Here is a 16654-nt window from a genome sequence, read left to right as displayed (position 1 = left end):
CACCATGTGACCAAACGAGTGATGTAAGATGAGGGACTATCCGTGTGATCCTCATGTGGGAAGCTAACCAAGTGATGTGAGACGGAGGGCCATGTGCAAATGCCTTTTAGGTCAAAGTAAAATCTTGTTATTAGCCGCGTACTATGCACAAGCTGTGGATTTAGTTTTTATTTTCCAATTTGATCATTTTTCGTTATTTTCAAAATTTGATATTTCAGTTTTGATTCAAACGGTAGTTGTTAAATCAATTAACTATAACATCTTTTTGTGAAAATAGCAAATTGACATAACATTAAACAAGTGATGATGTATTTGTTACATAATATTTTGCAAATGACAGAATTTAACAACTACTTTAAGATAAAAAATTTAAAATGAGAAATGTGCATGACCAAATTAGAATATATTGTGTAAGGATTAATAGCAAAATTTGACCTATTACAAAACTAAGGGCTATAGATGTAATTAGACTTATTGATGGGTCGGGCCACCTAGCCCGGCCCAAAGACCCGCTCGAAATGTGGGAGGGTTTGGGCAAAAATATAGGCCCGAAAAATGGACTTGAACAAAAAAAAGACCTGTTTAAAAAATGGACCAGGCCTCGGATAAGGCATTTTTGGCCCGAGCCCGATCCGACTCGAATTCATTTAAGGCCAAAAAAATCTATTTTTTTTTGTTTTTTTAATTTTATTTTCTTATTGTTTTTTCTCTATTTTGCTACCATTTTACTATTTTGTTATTATTTAGATATTGTATAAAACTTATTTTATTGTTAATTTTGTTATTATTTTAAAGACATTTGTTAATTTTGTTATTATTTTAGAGAAATTTGCTTGTTAAGTTGCATCTTTTATTATTTAAGTATACATATTTTTAAAATTTTTTTTTAATTTATTAAGAAATATTTATTTTGATGTATTATATATATTTTAAAATTATATAAAAAATAATATAAAAATTAATATAAACGGACCGGATTAAACCCAAATTTTAACATTTTTATTCAAATCAAGTTTGAGTAAAACTTTAAACTCATTTTTCAAGTTGAGTTAGACTCAAACTTAATAAACAAGACTAAATTTTTAATTGAGTCCAATCCGGTCCATTAATTAACTAAAATTTTAAAAAGTACACCCCAAAATAAAAAAAAAACACACTATTTTCCTTTCTCGCCTCCCTCTCTGGCAGTTATCCTTTCTGAGTTCGCCGACCACCGCCATATCTCTGTAGTTCGAAAGCACTGAAATCTCCACTGCTTTTTTCTCGAAGGTACAATCAATACAACGACGTATTGCTTATAATTTGCAAAAAGAATATAATGAATTACTATATATTAAGCATTGAAGTGAACTAGAAAATCGTTTTTACACTTACCTGCAGAGACTTACTTTTTTGAATCATTCCTTCATTGTTTCGTTTCTTTAACGGATTAATTTGCGACAGAAATGTCTTTCACTTTATTATTTTTTATTAAAATTTGTTTAATTTATACGTATCCGGTGAATTAGCTTTCAGGCTCTGTGAGCTAGGTATGAACTGTGATTAATTCGTTTTTGTTTGATTTTTAGATTTATTTATATTGATTTGTTGCTCTATGTGTTTTTATTTATTAGAAGATGTTTGTTTGCTGAGAAAACGAATATGACTGGCAAAACAGGAAAAAAAGTATAGGAAAATGAAACAAAATTAATCATGAATTAGGTATTCTTCGTTGTATTTAGATTTTAGAATAATTGATGCATGCACGATATTAGGTTAGCGTTTAGTCTGCAAGCTGTTGAAGTTGTTTTTGGGTAAAAGAACTGTTAGAACGGAAGAAAAACAGTTCCTTTATCTTGTTCTATTTTCGAGAAACTTGGCAAATGAAAATTTTGGCGGCCATGTGATATTTCGGTAGTTCTAACAACTGGAAAGGCACATAGCTTTTCTTCGCGGTAATGATTTAAGTTGCCATAAGTTGAACATCTGATTTTAAAAGTTAAATTGATGAATTTTATGTTTATAAACGGTAATAGAGGTGGAATAGTTGTAATACTAGAAATAGTTTTTCCAGGGAACTGTTTAACCAGAGGTGTCAAGCTCAATTGAGAACAGGAACTTTTGTGTTGACTTCCCATGAGGGAATAATGCTACCACGGATCCTGCTTGGCTTGCTGCTGTTGAAACTATCTGTATGCTTAATGGTTGTGCCATGATTCATGAGCCCTTAGATACTCAAGTTTTGTCTTGTAGTGGGATAGAGCAAACATTTCAGTGTTAGCTTTAGCAAGAACATGTATTAATTCAGAGTTTTGTATTTCTAACGGCTTGTTATGCCTCATTTGTTGAAACCATACTATAAGGCTCAAACACACGCAGAATTAATTAAAAATGTGTTTGACAGAATCAGTTTATTTTGTGACCTGTTTATTAATTACTACTTAAATGCGGAAGCTTGACTTTAATTTAATACAATTGTTTAACTGTGCAGTTATTTAACAAAAACTGAAAGATCTGTCTGTAACTCTGCTGCATATCATTCTTTCTTCTTCATTTTCCTGCTTGAACAGCATCAAATTGCTGGTTTACGTACCTATTGAGATCTACTTCTGAATCAATGTTGATGCAAGTGAGAAATTGCCACTGATTAATAGTACTTGGGAAACTTATTACAGGTTTGAGAGTCTATGTCACTTAAGAAGTGCATAGCTGTTGTCTGATTTACTGTATTCAAGCTTGTGAGTGCCAGAGTATACTACTACAATAAGCAGTACAGAGATACCTTTTTCTGTGTTTCAAATATCCTTTCAAATGTCAGAGATTGATATGGCAGTCATAAAGCCTGAGGTAAGTTTATTGTGTTGTTTTCCCTTTGATCATAATGAACAGAGGTAAGGTACATCCTACTTTCTATTCTCTTATTTTACATTTTAGGTTATGAACCATTTACTATATATCCTACAATAGTGCAGGTTCTTTTGTATTCTTTAGGGTTCCTTTTGTAGGTATAAATGACATGTTGTTCATTATTACATGTACTTCTCTAGCAAATACAATATCTTGGGTATTTATCAAAATATTTAGCTCTGGTGTAACATGGGCCTAATTACCGTGCTGTGAACAATTATTGTTTGTTTGTTTTTTTAACCATTATGTGTATAACTTCCTTAAGATAGGCTAGTTTGATATTTATTATTTGTATTAGAGCAGATTCTTTTGTATTCTTTAGGATTCCTTTTGTAGGCATAAATGACATATTGTTCATTATTACATGTACTTCTCTAGCAAATACGTATCCTGGGTATTTAGCAAAATATTTAGCTCTGGTGTAACATGGACCTAATTACTGTGCTGTGCACAATTATTGTTTGTTTTTATTTTTAGCATCATGTGTATAGCCTTCCTTGAGATGGGCTAGATTGATTTTTATTTTTTTGTATTTTTAACAATTTTGTCTACAACTTCCTTGAGTTTGGTTAGATGGACGCCATGTTGTGAATGAAAACTATGTTTCTGTCTGGTGAAATTTGTGCCTTACATAGTTTGCTTGGTAGGGTTCAATGAGTACCCAAAAAATATGCTGTTTGAGTGTTTGAATGATGGGATATGGGTAATTTCAAACTCAGACTGGGTAGAGGAAGGATTGAGTTAACTGTTTAGTTGTTAGATGGCATAGAATTTCTTGTAACAGTTTGCGATCCTGACAATTATACTTTAGTATCCTTGGTTTGTTTTTGAGTATATCCTTAAATTTTGATTCTGAAGGATTGTTGGATTTGTCTCAGATAATGAAGTCTTATATTTGGCTTCAAACTGTTGATGGCTCAATCCAACAAGTTGAACAGGAGATTGCAATGTTCTGTCCCATGATATGTCATGAAGTTATACAAAAAGGCATGGGATCCTCCAAGAATTATGCTATATCTCTTCCCCAGCAAGTCAATCCTGCCATGTTAAGTCTAATCCTCGATTATTGTCGGTTTCATCAGGTGCCTGGCCGCTCGAACAAGGTAGGTTCAACGTAATTCTCAATTAGCATTTGCCTCTTATGTCTGATGCTCTCCTCTTGCTTTCTTTAGTAGATGTTTAATCTTTCTGGAGTGGCATAAATGGAGCCAAAAAATTCCATTCTTTAGGTATAGAATGGCTTTCTTTGTATACTTGTTTCCTTAGCCACTTCTTTTTGCAAAAGGAAGAAGGAAAACATGTTTCTAGGATATTCAATTCCATATAACAAACTGACTCTGATCTTCCTTGTTTCCTTCCTTTGCATGTTCTTGTTCCTGTTTGAAGGAGCGCAAATCTTTTGATGAGAAGTTTACCCGAATGGACACAAAGAGGCTCTGTGAGTTGACATCTGCCGCTGACAGCCTTCAGTTAAAGCCTCTAGTTGATCTTACTAGTCGTGCCCTTGCACGAATTATTGAAGGGAAAGCTCCTGAGGAGATACGTGAGATATTTCATTTGCCTGATGATCTTACTGAGGTGTCTGGTGCTAGTGGAACCTGCTTTATTTTTTTATCTGTTCTCTTAATCTCTTTTCTTATTTTAGTACTTACTTTGTTGGTTTAGGAAGAAAAGCTGGAGCCTCTGAAAAATGCCACCGATGACCCACGCATTCGACTGTTAAATAGATTGTATGCAAAAAAGAGAAAGGAACTAAAAGAGAGGGAGAAACTAAAGGTGACTGGGCTCTTGTTTTCTGCTGCTTTCATGCTGGTTATTTATTAACTGTTCTGCTTTACTTCTTACTTCTTAGTAGCATGTTTATATGGTTGACATTGCTTTGTCAATTAATTTTTCAAGGCGTCATTTTTCAACTCCCTACTTAAAAAATGCATGCAAATAAGTCGGGATTTCTATGTTTCAGAATGTTGAGGTTGACGAAGAGCTTGTTGATGATCGTTCAGTTGATGACCTCTTGTCATTTATTAATGGAGATGATGGAGGTATACTTAAGTTTTTCTCTAACATAGATTGTCAGCATATATTTATTTTTCCGTCCAAATGATTGTAGTTCTGTATAGCTTTCTGTGTTTCATGACTATTTTGGTTGGTTGACCTGCTTAAATTAGCAGAAGAGATGGTTTTACTGATTAAATACCTCCTCCTATAGAGAATAGTTTAGCACTTTTGCTCCTGTGGTTGCGTCTCATGTGTCAATCCCGATGTCAAAATGTCTTCTATTTCTCTGCAGTCATTTGTGAGTGTGAGGAACTGAGGAGTGAATGATAGTGGCCAAAATTGAAGAAAAGCAAATTGTTTTGTGTTTTATCATAATCCTGTTTGATGGTAAATTATGAAGACATCAAAAGGATAGGACCTTTCTTGGAAGATGTTACAAGATGACCTGTTTCGAACTTTTTATAGCATAGGATTAAAAAATAATTGATGTTTCCTTCAGTCATCATGGTCTAGGAACTTAATCTAGAATAATTTTCCAACAAACTACAGTTAAAAATTGTTGAGATTTCAGGCTCTTTTATGGATATCTCGTAATGGATAAATTGTTTAAAATTCTAATTCTACATAAGTTTTATACACCACAATTGTAATCTTTTAAAGTTGTGCTGCTTTTATGTATACCAGAAACCTCCCAGTCTTCTTTTTTTAGTTCTTTCTGAAGGCCTTATAGGAGGTAAGGGAATTTTATTTTGCAGATTCTAAAGGGATTAAAACTTCAAAGAGTAAAAAGAAGAACCGAAGAAGAAAAGATTTGCAGAAGAGCACGTCTGCTCATGAGGCCACTAAAAACCATAATAAGGTCTGGACCTCTCCATTCATCCTTTTTCTTTCTTTCAATACTGTCAGGTTTCTGAAGTTCTCATGTTCAGGAGTCAAATGGTCTTAACTCTGTATGCCGTAGTGCTGAAGTTCGTCAGATTCTGCCCAGTGTTGGTGCTACCACAAACTTACAGGATGTCGAAGATGATATTTTTCCCAATAAGAACGAGTTTGACGATGGTGATATTGATGATGAGATTGATCCGACATTGAAGGAAAAAATTGATAGGTAAGGTGATTTTTCCTTGTAAATCTTCTTCCTTGCTTCTTCTTCTCCACTCTCTGGAGCATTGAAAGACAAAGTGGTCACATTTCCCTGGATTTTGCCATGAGGCTTAGTGTTTGCATATTCTTCAATTGGTAAGCAGACAAAGATGAATATTGTACCTGATGAAGCAACAAAGTTAATATCTTAATAATTATTACATACACGATTTTGGAGGAAATTTATAGATTAGCCCTACCAGTCCTTTTTATGTTGTGTAGGGAGGTGGAAGATTTTGCCCGTAGATTGAATTCAGATTGGCCGGAAAGAATGCAAGAAATTCTCTCTTTAGGCCAAGAAAAGAAACCAGTGCATTTGTCACTTAATGGCAAGGGTTCATAAGGAGATATGCAGGTATGCTGCTCTCTCTTTTCTTTCGTAAGTTTTAGTGTCTATGTTACTTGGATTTAGGTGTCAGATACGGATATTTGTTTGACACAAGTATGTTAAAAAGTTTTGAAGCTTTTCCATGTATTTGAAGGGCACATATTCCCGCCCCCATTATCAAATATGTCAGACAGGGATACTTTTAGCAAAATGAAACGTTGGAGCAACATAGTCTAGTGTGGTTGCTTGTGAAAGTTTTAGGGCCTATTCTTCTGTGCTTAAAAAAAGCACTTCTAGCTCTAAAAGCACTTTTGGAATAAAAGCTGTGCAGAACAAGTTGTTTTTTACTGGAATTTTTGACTTTTCAGAAGTGTTTTTCAAAAGCACTTTTAATAACATAGTATTTTCCTCTCTCAAAAGCACTTTTAATGCTTAATTACTTTTTCACCCCTCCAATAACATAGTATTTTTTTTCTTCTTGGTGTTTAATTACAAATATGTTAAAATTATTAATTAAAAATAAAAAATATTTTTTAAAATACTAATTACAAATATTTAATGGTTATATTTAAATATTTAAAATATAGTTTATATATTCTAATTAAATTTTATAAGTAATTAATATGTATTACTTAAAAATATTTAAAATTTATATTTCATACGTTAAAATATTAACAAGAAGTTATAATAATTTTTTTATATTCTTACTAAAATATAATAATATTAACTAATTTAAATTTTATTTAAATGCATATTTGTTATTTGATAATAACATGTCTAAAATGTACATTTTATTTCTCAAAAGTATTTTTTGACAACAATACTAAACCCTCAAATTTTAAATTAAACTTTTTAAAAGCACTTTCTCACAGCACTTTCAAAAGTATTGTCAAACTAGCTTTTAATCAGATTATCTCGGACTTTCATTTACTTTAATGCAACATGTTCATTCTCGTGATGGTTTATCATTTGAAAGTTAAAACCGAACTTGATTTTCTTCATTTGTTTGATCAAAATAGTAAAAGAAGCAACACTAAAATAATTTTGTATGGCAAGACTCAGATCCGGAGCAGAGGTGATTCACAATGAAGGTATGCCTGAAAATTTTTGATGAGATGCTTTGCAGGTGGATGAAAGATGGCTTCTAGAAGGGCATTGTGGATCCTTTGTGAGTTTTTAATTTCCTTTTTAAAGTTTATTTTTCTTTGTTGTGCTTAGTCAGGCTGCAATTTTGATTCTGAGTGCAACTTCTTTTTACTGTATTTTATTCATATCATCTTTGTGTATATTCTCGTGTTATAATATTACTTAAGGTATTATATATTTTATTATAGTTTTGAGACATTAATAATTGGTATTATATAGATTTTGATACACTGATGTTAGTTTTTCTTTGTTGTGTTGTGCTGTGATGGTATATGTTCAAAATTATCGGGTCATATAGTACAATCATGACATTATTATAATCCGAATTATATCCTATCTATATGGTATGGTGTATGTATTGACAAGAAAAGAAAAAGGTTCAGCTGAAGTTATCCTTCTCCCATCCTGAGAGGGGGTCCACACGTGTGATTCGTCCATTAAAGATAGTGCGTCTGTGAGTAGCCGACCATGTGGGCCCCACTTCCTTGGCAGCTCCAGTGCCTTCTGTCTAGAGAAACCCATATGATATTCCCCTGAGCTCAGGTCCATCTCTACCAACACGTGTTTCGCTTCGAATGGTTGGGAATGGAATTCGACCAATAGTTAACCAAGAAATCAGTGTGGTTGACATTACCTGTTTCAGTTGTAGTTGTAAATATACCAGGAAATCTGTACGGTCCATACGGAAACTTTTAACCATTTTAGACAGTAGCCGGTAACCTTTGAGCTTCAGTAGCTCTCTATTATGATATATTGACCCACGCGTTTTCCGTTTTTCAACTACACTTGTCGCTAAGTAGTAAAAAACAGAATCATTCCCTTTTGTTTGTGGCTTCCCATTTCTCTTTTTCTTTTATTAAAAACATTATATTCATTTATGATTAATATTTAATATCAATATGAACTGGTCTTATGGTACATCCCGAAAGAAATAAAAATATTTAAATCATGATTTTTTAAAATTATAATTATTAATTAAATAATTAAATAATTTTATTAATCAGATTTTGAATGTGTTGGAAAGTTAAAGATCTTAAAAATCTTGTTTACTCAAGTTCAAAATCATGATATGGTGGTTATTTTATTTTATTTTTAAATAAATTAAATTATCTATATAATTATTTTAATATATGATTTTTTTAAAAAGTTTAGTCGGTAATTTTTCAATTGAATTTTAATCCGAATTATTATAATTTCAATACATAAAGGAACCCATTCATATTCTATTAAAATTCACAGATACGAACAGTAATAAAACAGTTTGGATTTTACTAAAATTAATACTAAAAGTGAACTCTTTTATTATTATTATTATCATAAACAATCTTCAACATAAAGTTAAAAGCCTAAAACTTATTTCTTCCCTTGAGCAAGGATCAGTGCACCCAAAAATGAAATTGCGTGAAATGCACACTTCGACCAGAGCGTGAACAACACAGGACAAGAGTAAAAGGCATTTCCTCACTGTTTATTTCATGTCCGAACCTCATAACGACAACTCAACCAAGTGAGTAAAAAAAGAAACAAAACAAAACAAAAGCGATATTTTTCATCTTCATTTCCTTCATGCTTCCATCTTCTGTACTTTCTGATAGTTCTTTTTTAAAAAAAGTTCTCTGAACAAAAAGGAGGAAGGAAAAAACCCCTAAAACCAATTTATTTCTCTCCTTTTCTTTTTTTATGGTGATTCTTTCCAAATATGGAAATTAATATTGTGTTTATCGTAATTTTAATAGTAATTTTGAGTGCTGGGTTCGTTTCAGCTGGGGACATAGTTCATCAGGACAACGTTGCTCCAAAGAGACCTGGGTGTGCTAATAACTTTGTTCTGGTATTCCTTTAAAAGTTCTGAACTTTTTTTTTGGGTCCATGTTTGATTGGTTGCTGAGAAATTGGAGGGATGATGAAAGAATCTAGCTTTTTGTTCTTGTCCTTGATTTGCGGTTTACATGTTCTATTAAATTCGATAAGTAGTTTGAATGTTTTTATTTACTTCAAATTATGACTTTTGTCTTTTTGCTCTTCCTGGTTGATTACTGAGAAAATGGTGGGAATATCCTTTTTTTTTCTTTTTTTAATTTTGGGCTTATTTTGTGGTTTGGTCGTGATGGAAAAAAGTTAATGTTTTCTCGGGACTTACTTTAATTTTGGTGTGGATAAAGGGAAACTGAAGTGGTCAATTTTTCTATGAACTAAATTATTGTGATGTAGGCTTTTTCTGTTTTTCCTTTCTCTTAATTTCGTTGTTGAGGTTGGGAGGTGAACTTAATCCACTTTACTTGTTTTTATGAACTAAATCAATTTTTTGTTTTGTTTTTATGCATCAAAAGGAAAAAAGCTTTGGTTAAACTAGGCTGAATAATGATTTTGACCTTTTTTTTTTTTTGTGAAAGGGATAATGACTTCGACTTAACTAGGACTTCTGTTAATCCGACTTTGGTGTGAATGTTAAATACAGATATGTTCAAATTTTTAAAGCTTTTCATGTATTTGGAGGATCCTTGAAGGGTCATATCCCCGTACTCATGTCCAATGTGTCTGACATAGGTGTCGGTCAAGGATACTTCAGGAAAAATGAAGAGTCCAAGCAACATAGAGTAGTATTTTATTCCTGCTATATTGGCATGATGAAACACTTTAGAGCATTTCCTATTAGCCGAAGGGAACTTTGATATCTCCTCAAATTTTAAAGTATATCAGAATTATATTTTACTTGGATGATAACATTTTATTGGAATGTCTTCAATCTCCAAAATATTTGCAACTCGAATTCAGCTTGAATTTGTTGAAAATACTCTTGCACCTTGTTGCTTTCTTCTTTTGCTTCTAAGTTATATATGCAATAGTTGATTTTCTTACTTCTTTGCTGTCCTTTGAAGTTAGAAATGCTGCTTGTTTATTCATATCTCTTTTCTCCAGTTTATTGTTTTCATAATTATGAATATGGACTTTTTATATTTTATTTGATCGAATTTCTTTTATAGGTAAAAGTCCCCATCTGGATTGATGGTTTAGAAAACACTGAGTATGTTGGTGTTGGTGCTCGTTTTGGACCTACTTTGGAATCGAAGGAAAAGCATGCAAATCATACCAGGCTTGCACTTGCAGATCCTCCTGATTGCTGCAGCAAACCTAGGAATCAGGTTTTTGAATTTTTCATCTTTTTACAGTCTTCATCCAATTTGACTCCTTGATATATTCTTTCTAACATTTGCTTGTGCTTTCATCTGATCAGTTGCTCTTTCACTTGTTCCTTTACTCTCTCATAACGTTGAATATCTTGTGTGTCGGCAGCTTACAGGGGAGGTCATTCTAGTGCATCGGGGTAACTGTAGTTTCACTGTGAAGGCAAATGTTGCTGAAGAAGCTGGTGCTTCTGCAATCCTCATAATAAACAACCAAACAGGTATTTTATGTCCTTTCATCACTTATTTGGATAACGCAAGAGTTTGAACATCTTGCTGGAGTCGTGTAGTGAAGATTAGCTCCTTACGCAATCCATATTCATGTGGTATCTGCCTGTTGTAGAAGCATCGCCTTGATGGATAGATCTTCATTTTATAGTAAGTTTTTGTTTGTTATCCAAAGAAAAAGAAGAGCTTCTGTGCAGAACACATGATAAAACTATTGCTTCAAGTTGGAAATTTGGAGAAATTTTGTGGGCATATATTTTGGTTTATGATATCTTGTCATGTGAAAAATGTTAACTCTACTGCAACTGTGATCGGAAAATTACTCATAAGATCTTTTTTTAGGGTGATATGTTTGTAGATATCATTCATTCTCTGTCCAAATACTCTATGTAGCTGTTTTGATAGTACCCTTTTCAATAATTGAGCCATAAAGGGATAGAAAATGTTACATTGAAAATATAGAATTTATTATAATAGCTGATTACAAATTTACATTCATGAGCGGTTATGAACAGTCCAAAAGTTATTTTTGCTTTCTGAATACTGAGCTAGTTAATCTTTTTCTACAGAACTCTTCAAGATGGTTTGTGAATCAGATGCTGATGTAAATATAAAAATACCTGCTGTCATGCTTCCTCAGGACGCTGGTTCCAATTTGGAAAATTATATAAATAATAACACCAGGGGTATGCCTTTCTTTTTTGCTGCATTAATTCCTTTTTGTTGTTCTGGAGCAATATTTTCTTCAGCTCCTTTTCCTTGCTTGGTGATATATTAGGATTTAAATTGTTTGCAGTTTTCATCTTTATGTAGTTTCTGTTGCGCTTTACTCCCCAAAGCGTCCGGCAGTTGATATTGCTGAAGTTTTTCTGTGGCTAATGGCTGTTGGTACCATTTTGCTTGCTTCTTATTGGTCTGCATGGACTGCTAGAGAAGTTGCTATTGAGCAAGACAAGCTACTAAAGGTTTCTTTATACCCTTTTAGAAGAAAATCTTTTATGTACTTTTTGCCATATCCAATATTATTCAATCATTCACCCCGATAATGTGCTGATTGATGTTGTATGCGCAGGATGCATCAGAAGAATTTCTACAAGTGGGAAGTGCAGGTTCAAGTGGTTTTGTTGACATAAATACAATGTCAGCAGTTCTCTTTGTTGTGTTTGCTTCATGTTTCTTGGTCATGCTTTACAAGCTTATGTCGTTCTGGTTTGTTGAGGTCCTGGTGGTTCTGTTTTGCATCGGTGGAGTAGAGGTGTGTGCCTTTACCCATATATTCGTATGCTTAGTGCAGTGTTGCTTATTTCCTCCATCTTTTTACTGGTAGTTTACAAGTTTTCACTGAGCTACTTCATATGACCTCCTATGGTTCCCAATATCTTTTACGGTCAGTTTTAAGATTTTATTAACAATGCTAGTCTTCCTTTTCTATATAATTCTCTTATTCCTGTGAGACCTGTGCTGCTTTGGAAAATCTTACCAAAAGTTCTAAGCCAAGCGTATTGCACTGAAAAGTCACGTCGGTCAATCTATGCTAGCTGGTACAAAGTTACCAAAATCTTTTCAATAACTAATCCAAAAGATATGTTACCAACAAGAAAAGTTTCATCTTGGTCAATGTAACTTTTTAAAGATGGTAGTTGTTCATCTATAACTTAGTGTGCGAACCATGACTATCTGCAATTCTCTTTGAACCTCAATTGAAAAGATTTGCTCAATAAATATGCCTGGATGTAAAAATTACTTAATCAGAAGCCACATCTGAATTCCAAGTTGCATTACTCTTACCTTCTCTTGTGCTAAGGCCTGATAGAAAGGGTTGGGGGTAGGGGTAGGGGAAAACTCTTTTGAGATGAATGTTAATCCATGGCATCCCTTTGTGCTTGCAGGGTCTGCAAATGTGCTTGGTGGCTTTGTTATCAAGGTATGCATATTCCCTCTTGATTGTTTTTTCTGTGTTTACATGTCCATCTTCTTAATTATTCTTCTTTACTGTAATTGAACATCATTAAGACCGAAGTCTCTCTCAGAAATATGTGGAAAAGGGAAGCCAGCAACTAAATCTCTATTCAATGTTTTAAAAGCAACTCTATTCCTAGAATATGCATATTTTCTTTCAAGTTTTAATAACAACTTACAGTTCATATGATACTGACACTAAAGTTTTATATAGTTTCAGGTGGTTTCAACGCTTTGCAGAATCTTTTATTAAAGTGCCTTTCTTTGGAGCTGTTTCCCATCTGACACTGGCTGTTTGTCCCTTCTGCATTGCATTCGCTGTTGTTTGGGCAGTGTATCGACGTATCTCCTTTGCCTGGATAGGTCAAGATATTCTTGTAAGACAATATGTCTAGCATCTTATCTTCACATGTATATTTCCTTCCGCATTGCATTCACTTGTGGTGCATTCCTTCTCATTGAGAACCAATATGTTCGGAAAGTTTGTTTGATTTGCACTCTTTATCATGGTGAAGTGCTGATATTTAAACCTTCCCTCTTTTCCTCTCAATCAGGGTATTGCGCTTATAATCACGGTCCTTCAGATTGTTCGTATACCAAATCTCAAGGCGAGTACCTTGATTTGTTTTGCTTTTTCTACTTGTTACTCAGGGTTCTTGCATGTTTTGCTGTTATGTGGGTTGTATCCTCTCCATGTACTTTTCACTCAGAGGATAAAATATGCATGTATCTAGTTGTATAGTGTATACATATGAGAATAATTGAAGATGGCTTAAATTTTTTATGCTTTTTAGTGTTGAATTTTTATTGAATCAGGTTGGAACGGTTCTTTTGGGTTGTGCTTTCTTGTATGATATCTTCTGGGTCTTCGCTTCCAAATGGTTGTTTCATGAGAGTGTGATGATAGTGGTAAGTAGTTATAAACATTATCTCTTCAGCATCGAATTCTGATGGTGGTTGATGTTCTTTCTGTGGATATGCTGGACTATTTAGGGAATGATCTTATTTTGTTATTAATTTCTATATTAGGTAGCTCGTGGCGATCGGAGTGGAGAGGATGGCATACCAATGCTACTAAAAATTCCGCGGATGTTTGATCCTTGGGGTGGTTACAGTGTTATTGGATTTGGAGACATAATCTTACCTGGACTCCTTGTGGCCTTTTCACTAAGGTTTGAACATTTGAAACATTTTGAGCCATATGTAACTCTCTCATGGCTACCATCTAGGAATTAAATTTCGATCTTTTGTTGATTTTCTCGCTTTTGTATAGTTTAAGACCTTATTAACTATAAGACTGAAACATGCTGATTCTATTTTTTTAATGGGCCAAGATTCGTAAGGCTTACAAATGTGCCATTGTTTGAATTCAATGTGCACCATGGTTTAAAGTTTAAATACGAAAAAATTTGCTTTTGTTTGTTTTTGCAGTATTCAATATCTTCATTACATGTTATAGTAATTAGATTTGTTCCAAATGAAGAATTTGATTCCCGACCTTTTGTGTGTTCATTGACTGCTGGTGCTGGTGACTTTGCAGATATGATTGGCTAGCAAATATGAATCTTCGAGCAGGCTACTTCGTATGGGCAATGACTGCCTATGGTTTAGGTACAAAGAAATAGTAATTAACCTTAAAAGCTGCCATCTATAAGTTTGCCAGCTATTTTCTTTTCCTACCATCTTGCGCATCAGCTTGTTAATTCTTTAAATTTCATTCCGCAGGTCTTTTGGTCACTTATGTGGCCTTGAACCTGATGGACGGGCATGGCCAACCAGCTTTGCTTTACATCGTTCCTTTCACACTTGGTAAGTAGCAATGAGGTACAAACAGCGTAGTCAATGTAATGTACATCGCATCATGCTCTTAAACCCCCAGATGAAATGTTATCTTCCGCCTAATTTCTCTTACCGTGAATAACTTGTTTCGGATTGCAGGGACCTTTATTACATTGGGAAAAAAGAGAGGTGATCTCAAAACTCTGTGGACACAAGGAGAACCAGAACGGCCTTGCCCCCACTTGCAACTTCAGCCGCTACAACAAAAAGATTAACGGTAATAAACCATGAGAAACAAGTATCTCAAATGTCAGCCAATTTTAGTTTCTAGCAGAGAAACAGTTGAAAAAAATGCTCTTTTTAACCTTTAGGTTGTAGAGAAGAAGCATGTAATATTTGCTATCTAGTTATTTCAACACCTTTAGAGCTTGACCCTAAGTAATTTTAAACCAGTTCAGCTAATCTCTAAGAGGTTTTACCATTGATTCTGTAAATCTATGATCAAATGAGTTTGAAATTAGCCTAAAACCAAAAGCTATGCTTGTTCGGTTGAATGGTCAGAAGATAATGCTTCTCATTTTAAGGTTTAACTTACCTCGATTCTCAATCTAGCTACAGTCTAACGTGACTTTTGAATAGCGAGGGATTTCAGAACAAAATGTAAATTTCAGATGGCTGTTTAGCCATGATGACTATGGGTTGCAAGTAGTGGAAATGTCGTGATATTTTTAAGGATTTTCGTTTTAATTTTGACTAAATTATTATTAAAAAAAAATATTTTACAAATACGTGATAAAGTTTGCACTTTCAAAGATGACAGAAGTTTGAAATTTGGAGTAGTAACAAATCCTAAATATTGATTGTAAAACGGATATTGATGTCACAACAAAATCACTCTTATTTTAATAAACTTTGATACTTATGTATTATTTTATAATTCTTTGAAAATATTAGATTGGTAATTTATAGGTGGAGTGAATAAGAGATCTTTGTTGGTATTATATTTAATTCTTAAATAATACTCTTTTAATTATTTTATTTGAAATATTATATAAAAGTATGAAATAATAAAAATATCCTTATAGTAATATTAATTACTTTTTAAAGTAAGTGTATTTTAATAATTTTTAAATAAGTTGTTGTACCAACTCAATTAACTATTTTATACCTAATTCAATAATTTTCAATATTTTATGAGTAGCATTTTTTTTTTGTTTGTTTGTTTCCTTAAAACTCTTTTGAAACATCTCTATCATGCAAATTCTGATCCGGCTAAAAGAAGTCGTTAAAAAAAAATCAAAATTTCCAATTAAGAATGTTCCATTAAGAGAGAATAAAAAAATTAATATTTTTTATATAATGCTTAAAATTTTTATAACCTATCTCTAATATTTAGAAAAGAAAATAAATACGTTTAATTACGTTTAAATTCATGTCTTTCTGCATTGATAACAGTATTGATGCTAATCGAACTAAGACTCAATCAACATAAAAAAATTAATATTTGATACATCGAACTAAAACAATACAGAAGATTTTTAATTTATTTAATTTCATTTAGACGAAGTGTCTAATTAACTAATAATAATATATAACAATATTCTAGTTAGGGCTAAGCAAGAAATTTTAAGAAATCAACTCAAATTGAGGTGTTCAGACCATTTATGGAACATAAATTAAAAAAAAACCGATGTTATCCGAACTAAATTTTATTTTTATTTAATTTATAATTAATGTTTATTTTTATTGTGTAAAAATAAATATTTCATATTTTTGGTATGAAAATATTTTATATTTAAAATAATAAAAATAACCTAAAAGTTTATATAAAACTATTTTTCAAAAAAGATTAATTATTTTATTTACTTGGAAAATAATACAAGATTAATTATTTTGTTTACTTGAAAAATAATTTTAAAAAATATTTATGGAAAAAGTTTTGAAACTTTATCAAATAATATCCAAAATTCATAAAATAAAGTTAATTTTGTCAAAAATAAGT

At 32.6% G+C, this 16654-nt stretch overlaps 2 protein-coding genes across 12 annotated transcripts; both read left to right on the top strand.

Moving 5' to 3' along the window:
• The first annotated feature begins 1094 nt into the window (after window positions 1–1094).
• On the top strand, window positions 1095–8324 carry LOC107900882 (SKP1-like protein 21). 10 transcript variants are annotated; one of them, XR_005899753.1, is made up of 11 exons: window positions 1116–1269; window positions 2655–2826; window positions 3765–3989; window positions 4273–4464; window positions 4552–4662; window positions 4850–4928; window positions 5640–5743; window positions 5814–5992; window positions 6250–6382; window positions 7482–7523; window positions 7873–8324. XR_005899753.1 is itself a non-coding variant. In XM_041074757.1 (10 exons), exons 2-9 carry the CDS (start codon window positions 2791–2793, stop codon window positions 6368–6370), a joined length of 1047 nt encoding a protein of 348 aa, XP_040930691.1. In that variant the 5' UTR covers window positions 1095–1269; window positions 2655–2790; the 3' UTR covers window positions 6371–6382; window positions 7418–8324. The 10 variants fall into 10 exon arrangements, 5 of the variants coding, with proteins under 5 accessions (XP_040930691.1, XP_040930694.1, XP_040930693.1 ...); XR_005899754.1 differs by having other exon boundaries at window positions 7868–8324; XR_005899750.1 differs by having other exon boundaries at window positions 7418–7523.
• A 683-nt stretch (window positions 8325–9007) lies between these two features.
• LOC107934314 (signal peptide peptidase-like 4) lies at window positions 9008–15384 on the top strand. 2 transcript variants are annotated; one of them, XM_016866716.2, is made up of 14 exons: window positions 9008–9332; window positions 10486–10644; window positions 10796–10907; window positions 11484–11600; window positions 11728–11879; window positions 11987–12169; window positions 12804–12838; window positions 13094–13250; window positions 13428–13481; window positions 13690–13782; window positions 13903–14045; window positions 14414–14484; window positions 14599–14682; window positions 14812–15384. In XM_016866716.2, exons 1-14 carry the CDS (start codon window positions 9201–9203, stop codon window positions 14925–14927), a joined length of 1608 nt encoding a protein of 535 aa, XP_016722205.1. In that variant the 5' UTR covers window positions 9008–9200; the 3' UTR covers window positions 14928–15384. The 2 variants fall into 2 exon arrangements, with proteins under 2 accessions (XP_016722205.1, XP_016722204.1); XM_016866715.2 differs by having other exon boundaries at window positions 13088–13250.
• Window positions 15385–16654: the final 1270 nt, after the last annotated feature.

This window comes from Gossypium hirsutum, chromosome A08 (genome assembly GCF_007990345.1).
Source record: "Gossypium hirsutum isolate 1008001.06 chromosome A08, Gossypium_hirsutum_v2.1, whole genome shotgun sequence".
In the NCBI taxonomy this organism is placed as follows: Eukaryota; Viridiplantae; Streptophyta; class Magnoliopsida; order Malvales; family Malvaceae; genus Gossypium; species Gossypium hirsutum.
Note: the sequence above shows the minus strand (reverse complement) of the source record. Positions and strands in the feature narration are given on the sequence as shown.

Coding starts and splice junctions, on each gene's coding strand:
- LOC107900882 (XM_041074757.1), top strand. CDS start 2,791: ATGTCAGAGATTGATATGGCAGTCATAAAGCCTGAG. Junction 4,663..4,849: donor AAGAGAGGGAGAAACTAAAG/GTGACTGGGCTC, acceptor TCTATGTTTCAG/AATGTTGAGGTTGACGAAGA. Junction 4,929..5,639: donor TATTAATGGAGATGATGGAG/GTATACTTAAGT, acceptor TTTATTTTGCAG/ATTCTAAAGGGATTAAAACT.
- LOC107934314 (XM_016866715.2), top strand. CDS start 9,201: ATGGAAATTAATATTGTGTTTATCGTAATTTTAATAGTAATTTTGAGT. Junction 11,880..11,986: donor AGCAAGACAAGCTACTAAAG/GTTTCTTTATAC, acceptor TTGTATGCGCAG/GATGCATCAGAAGAATTTCT. Junction 14,683..14,811: donor CATCGTTCCTTTCACACTTG/GTAAGTAGCAAT, acceptor TTCGGATTGCAG/GGACCTTTATTACATTGGGA.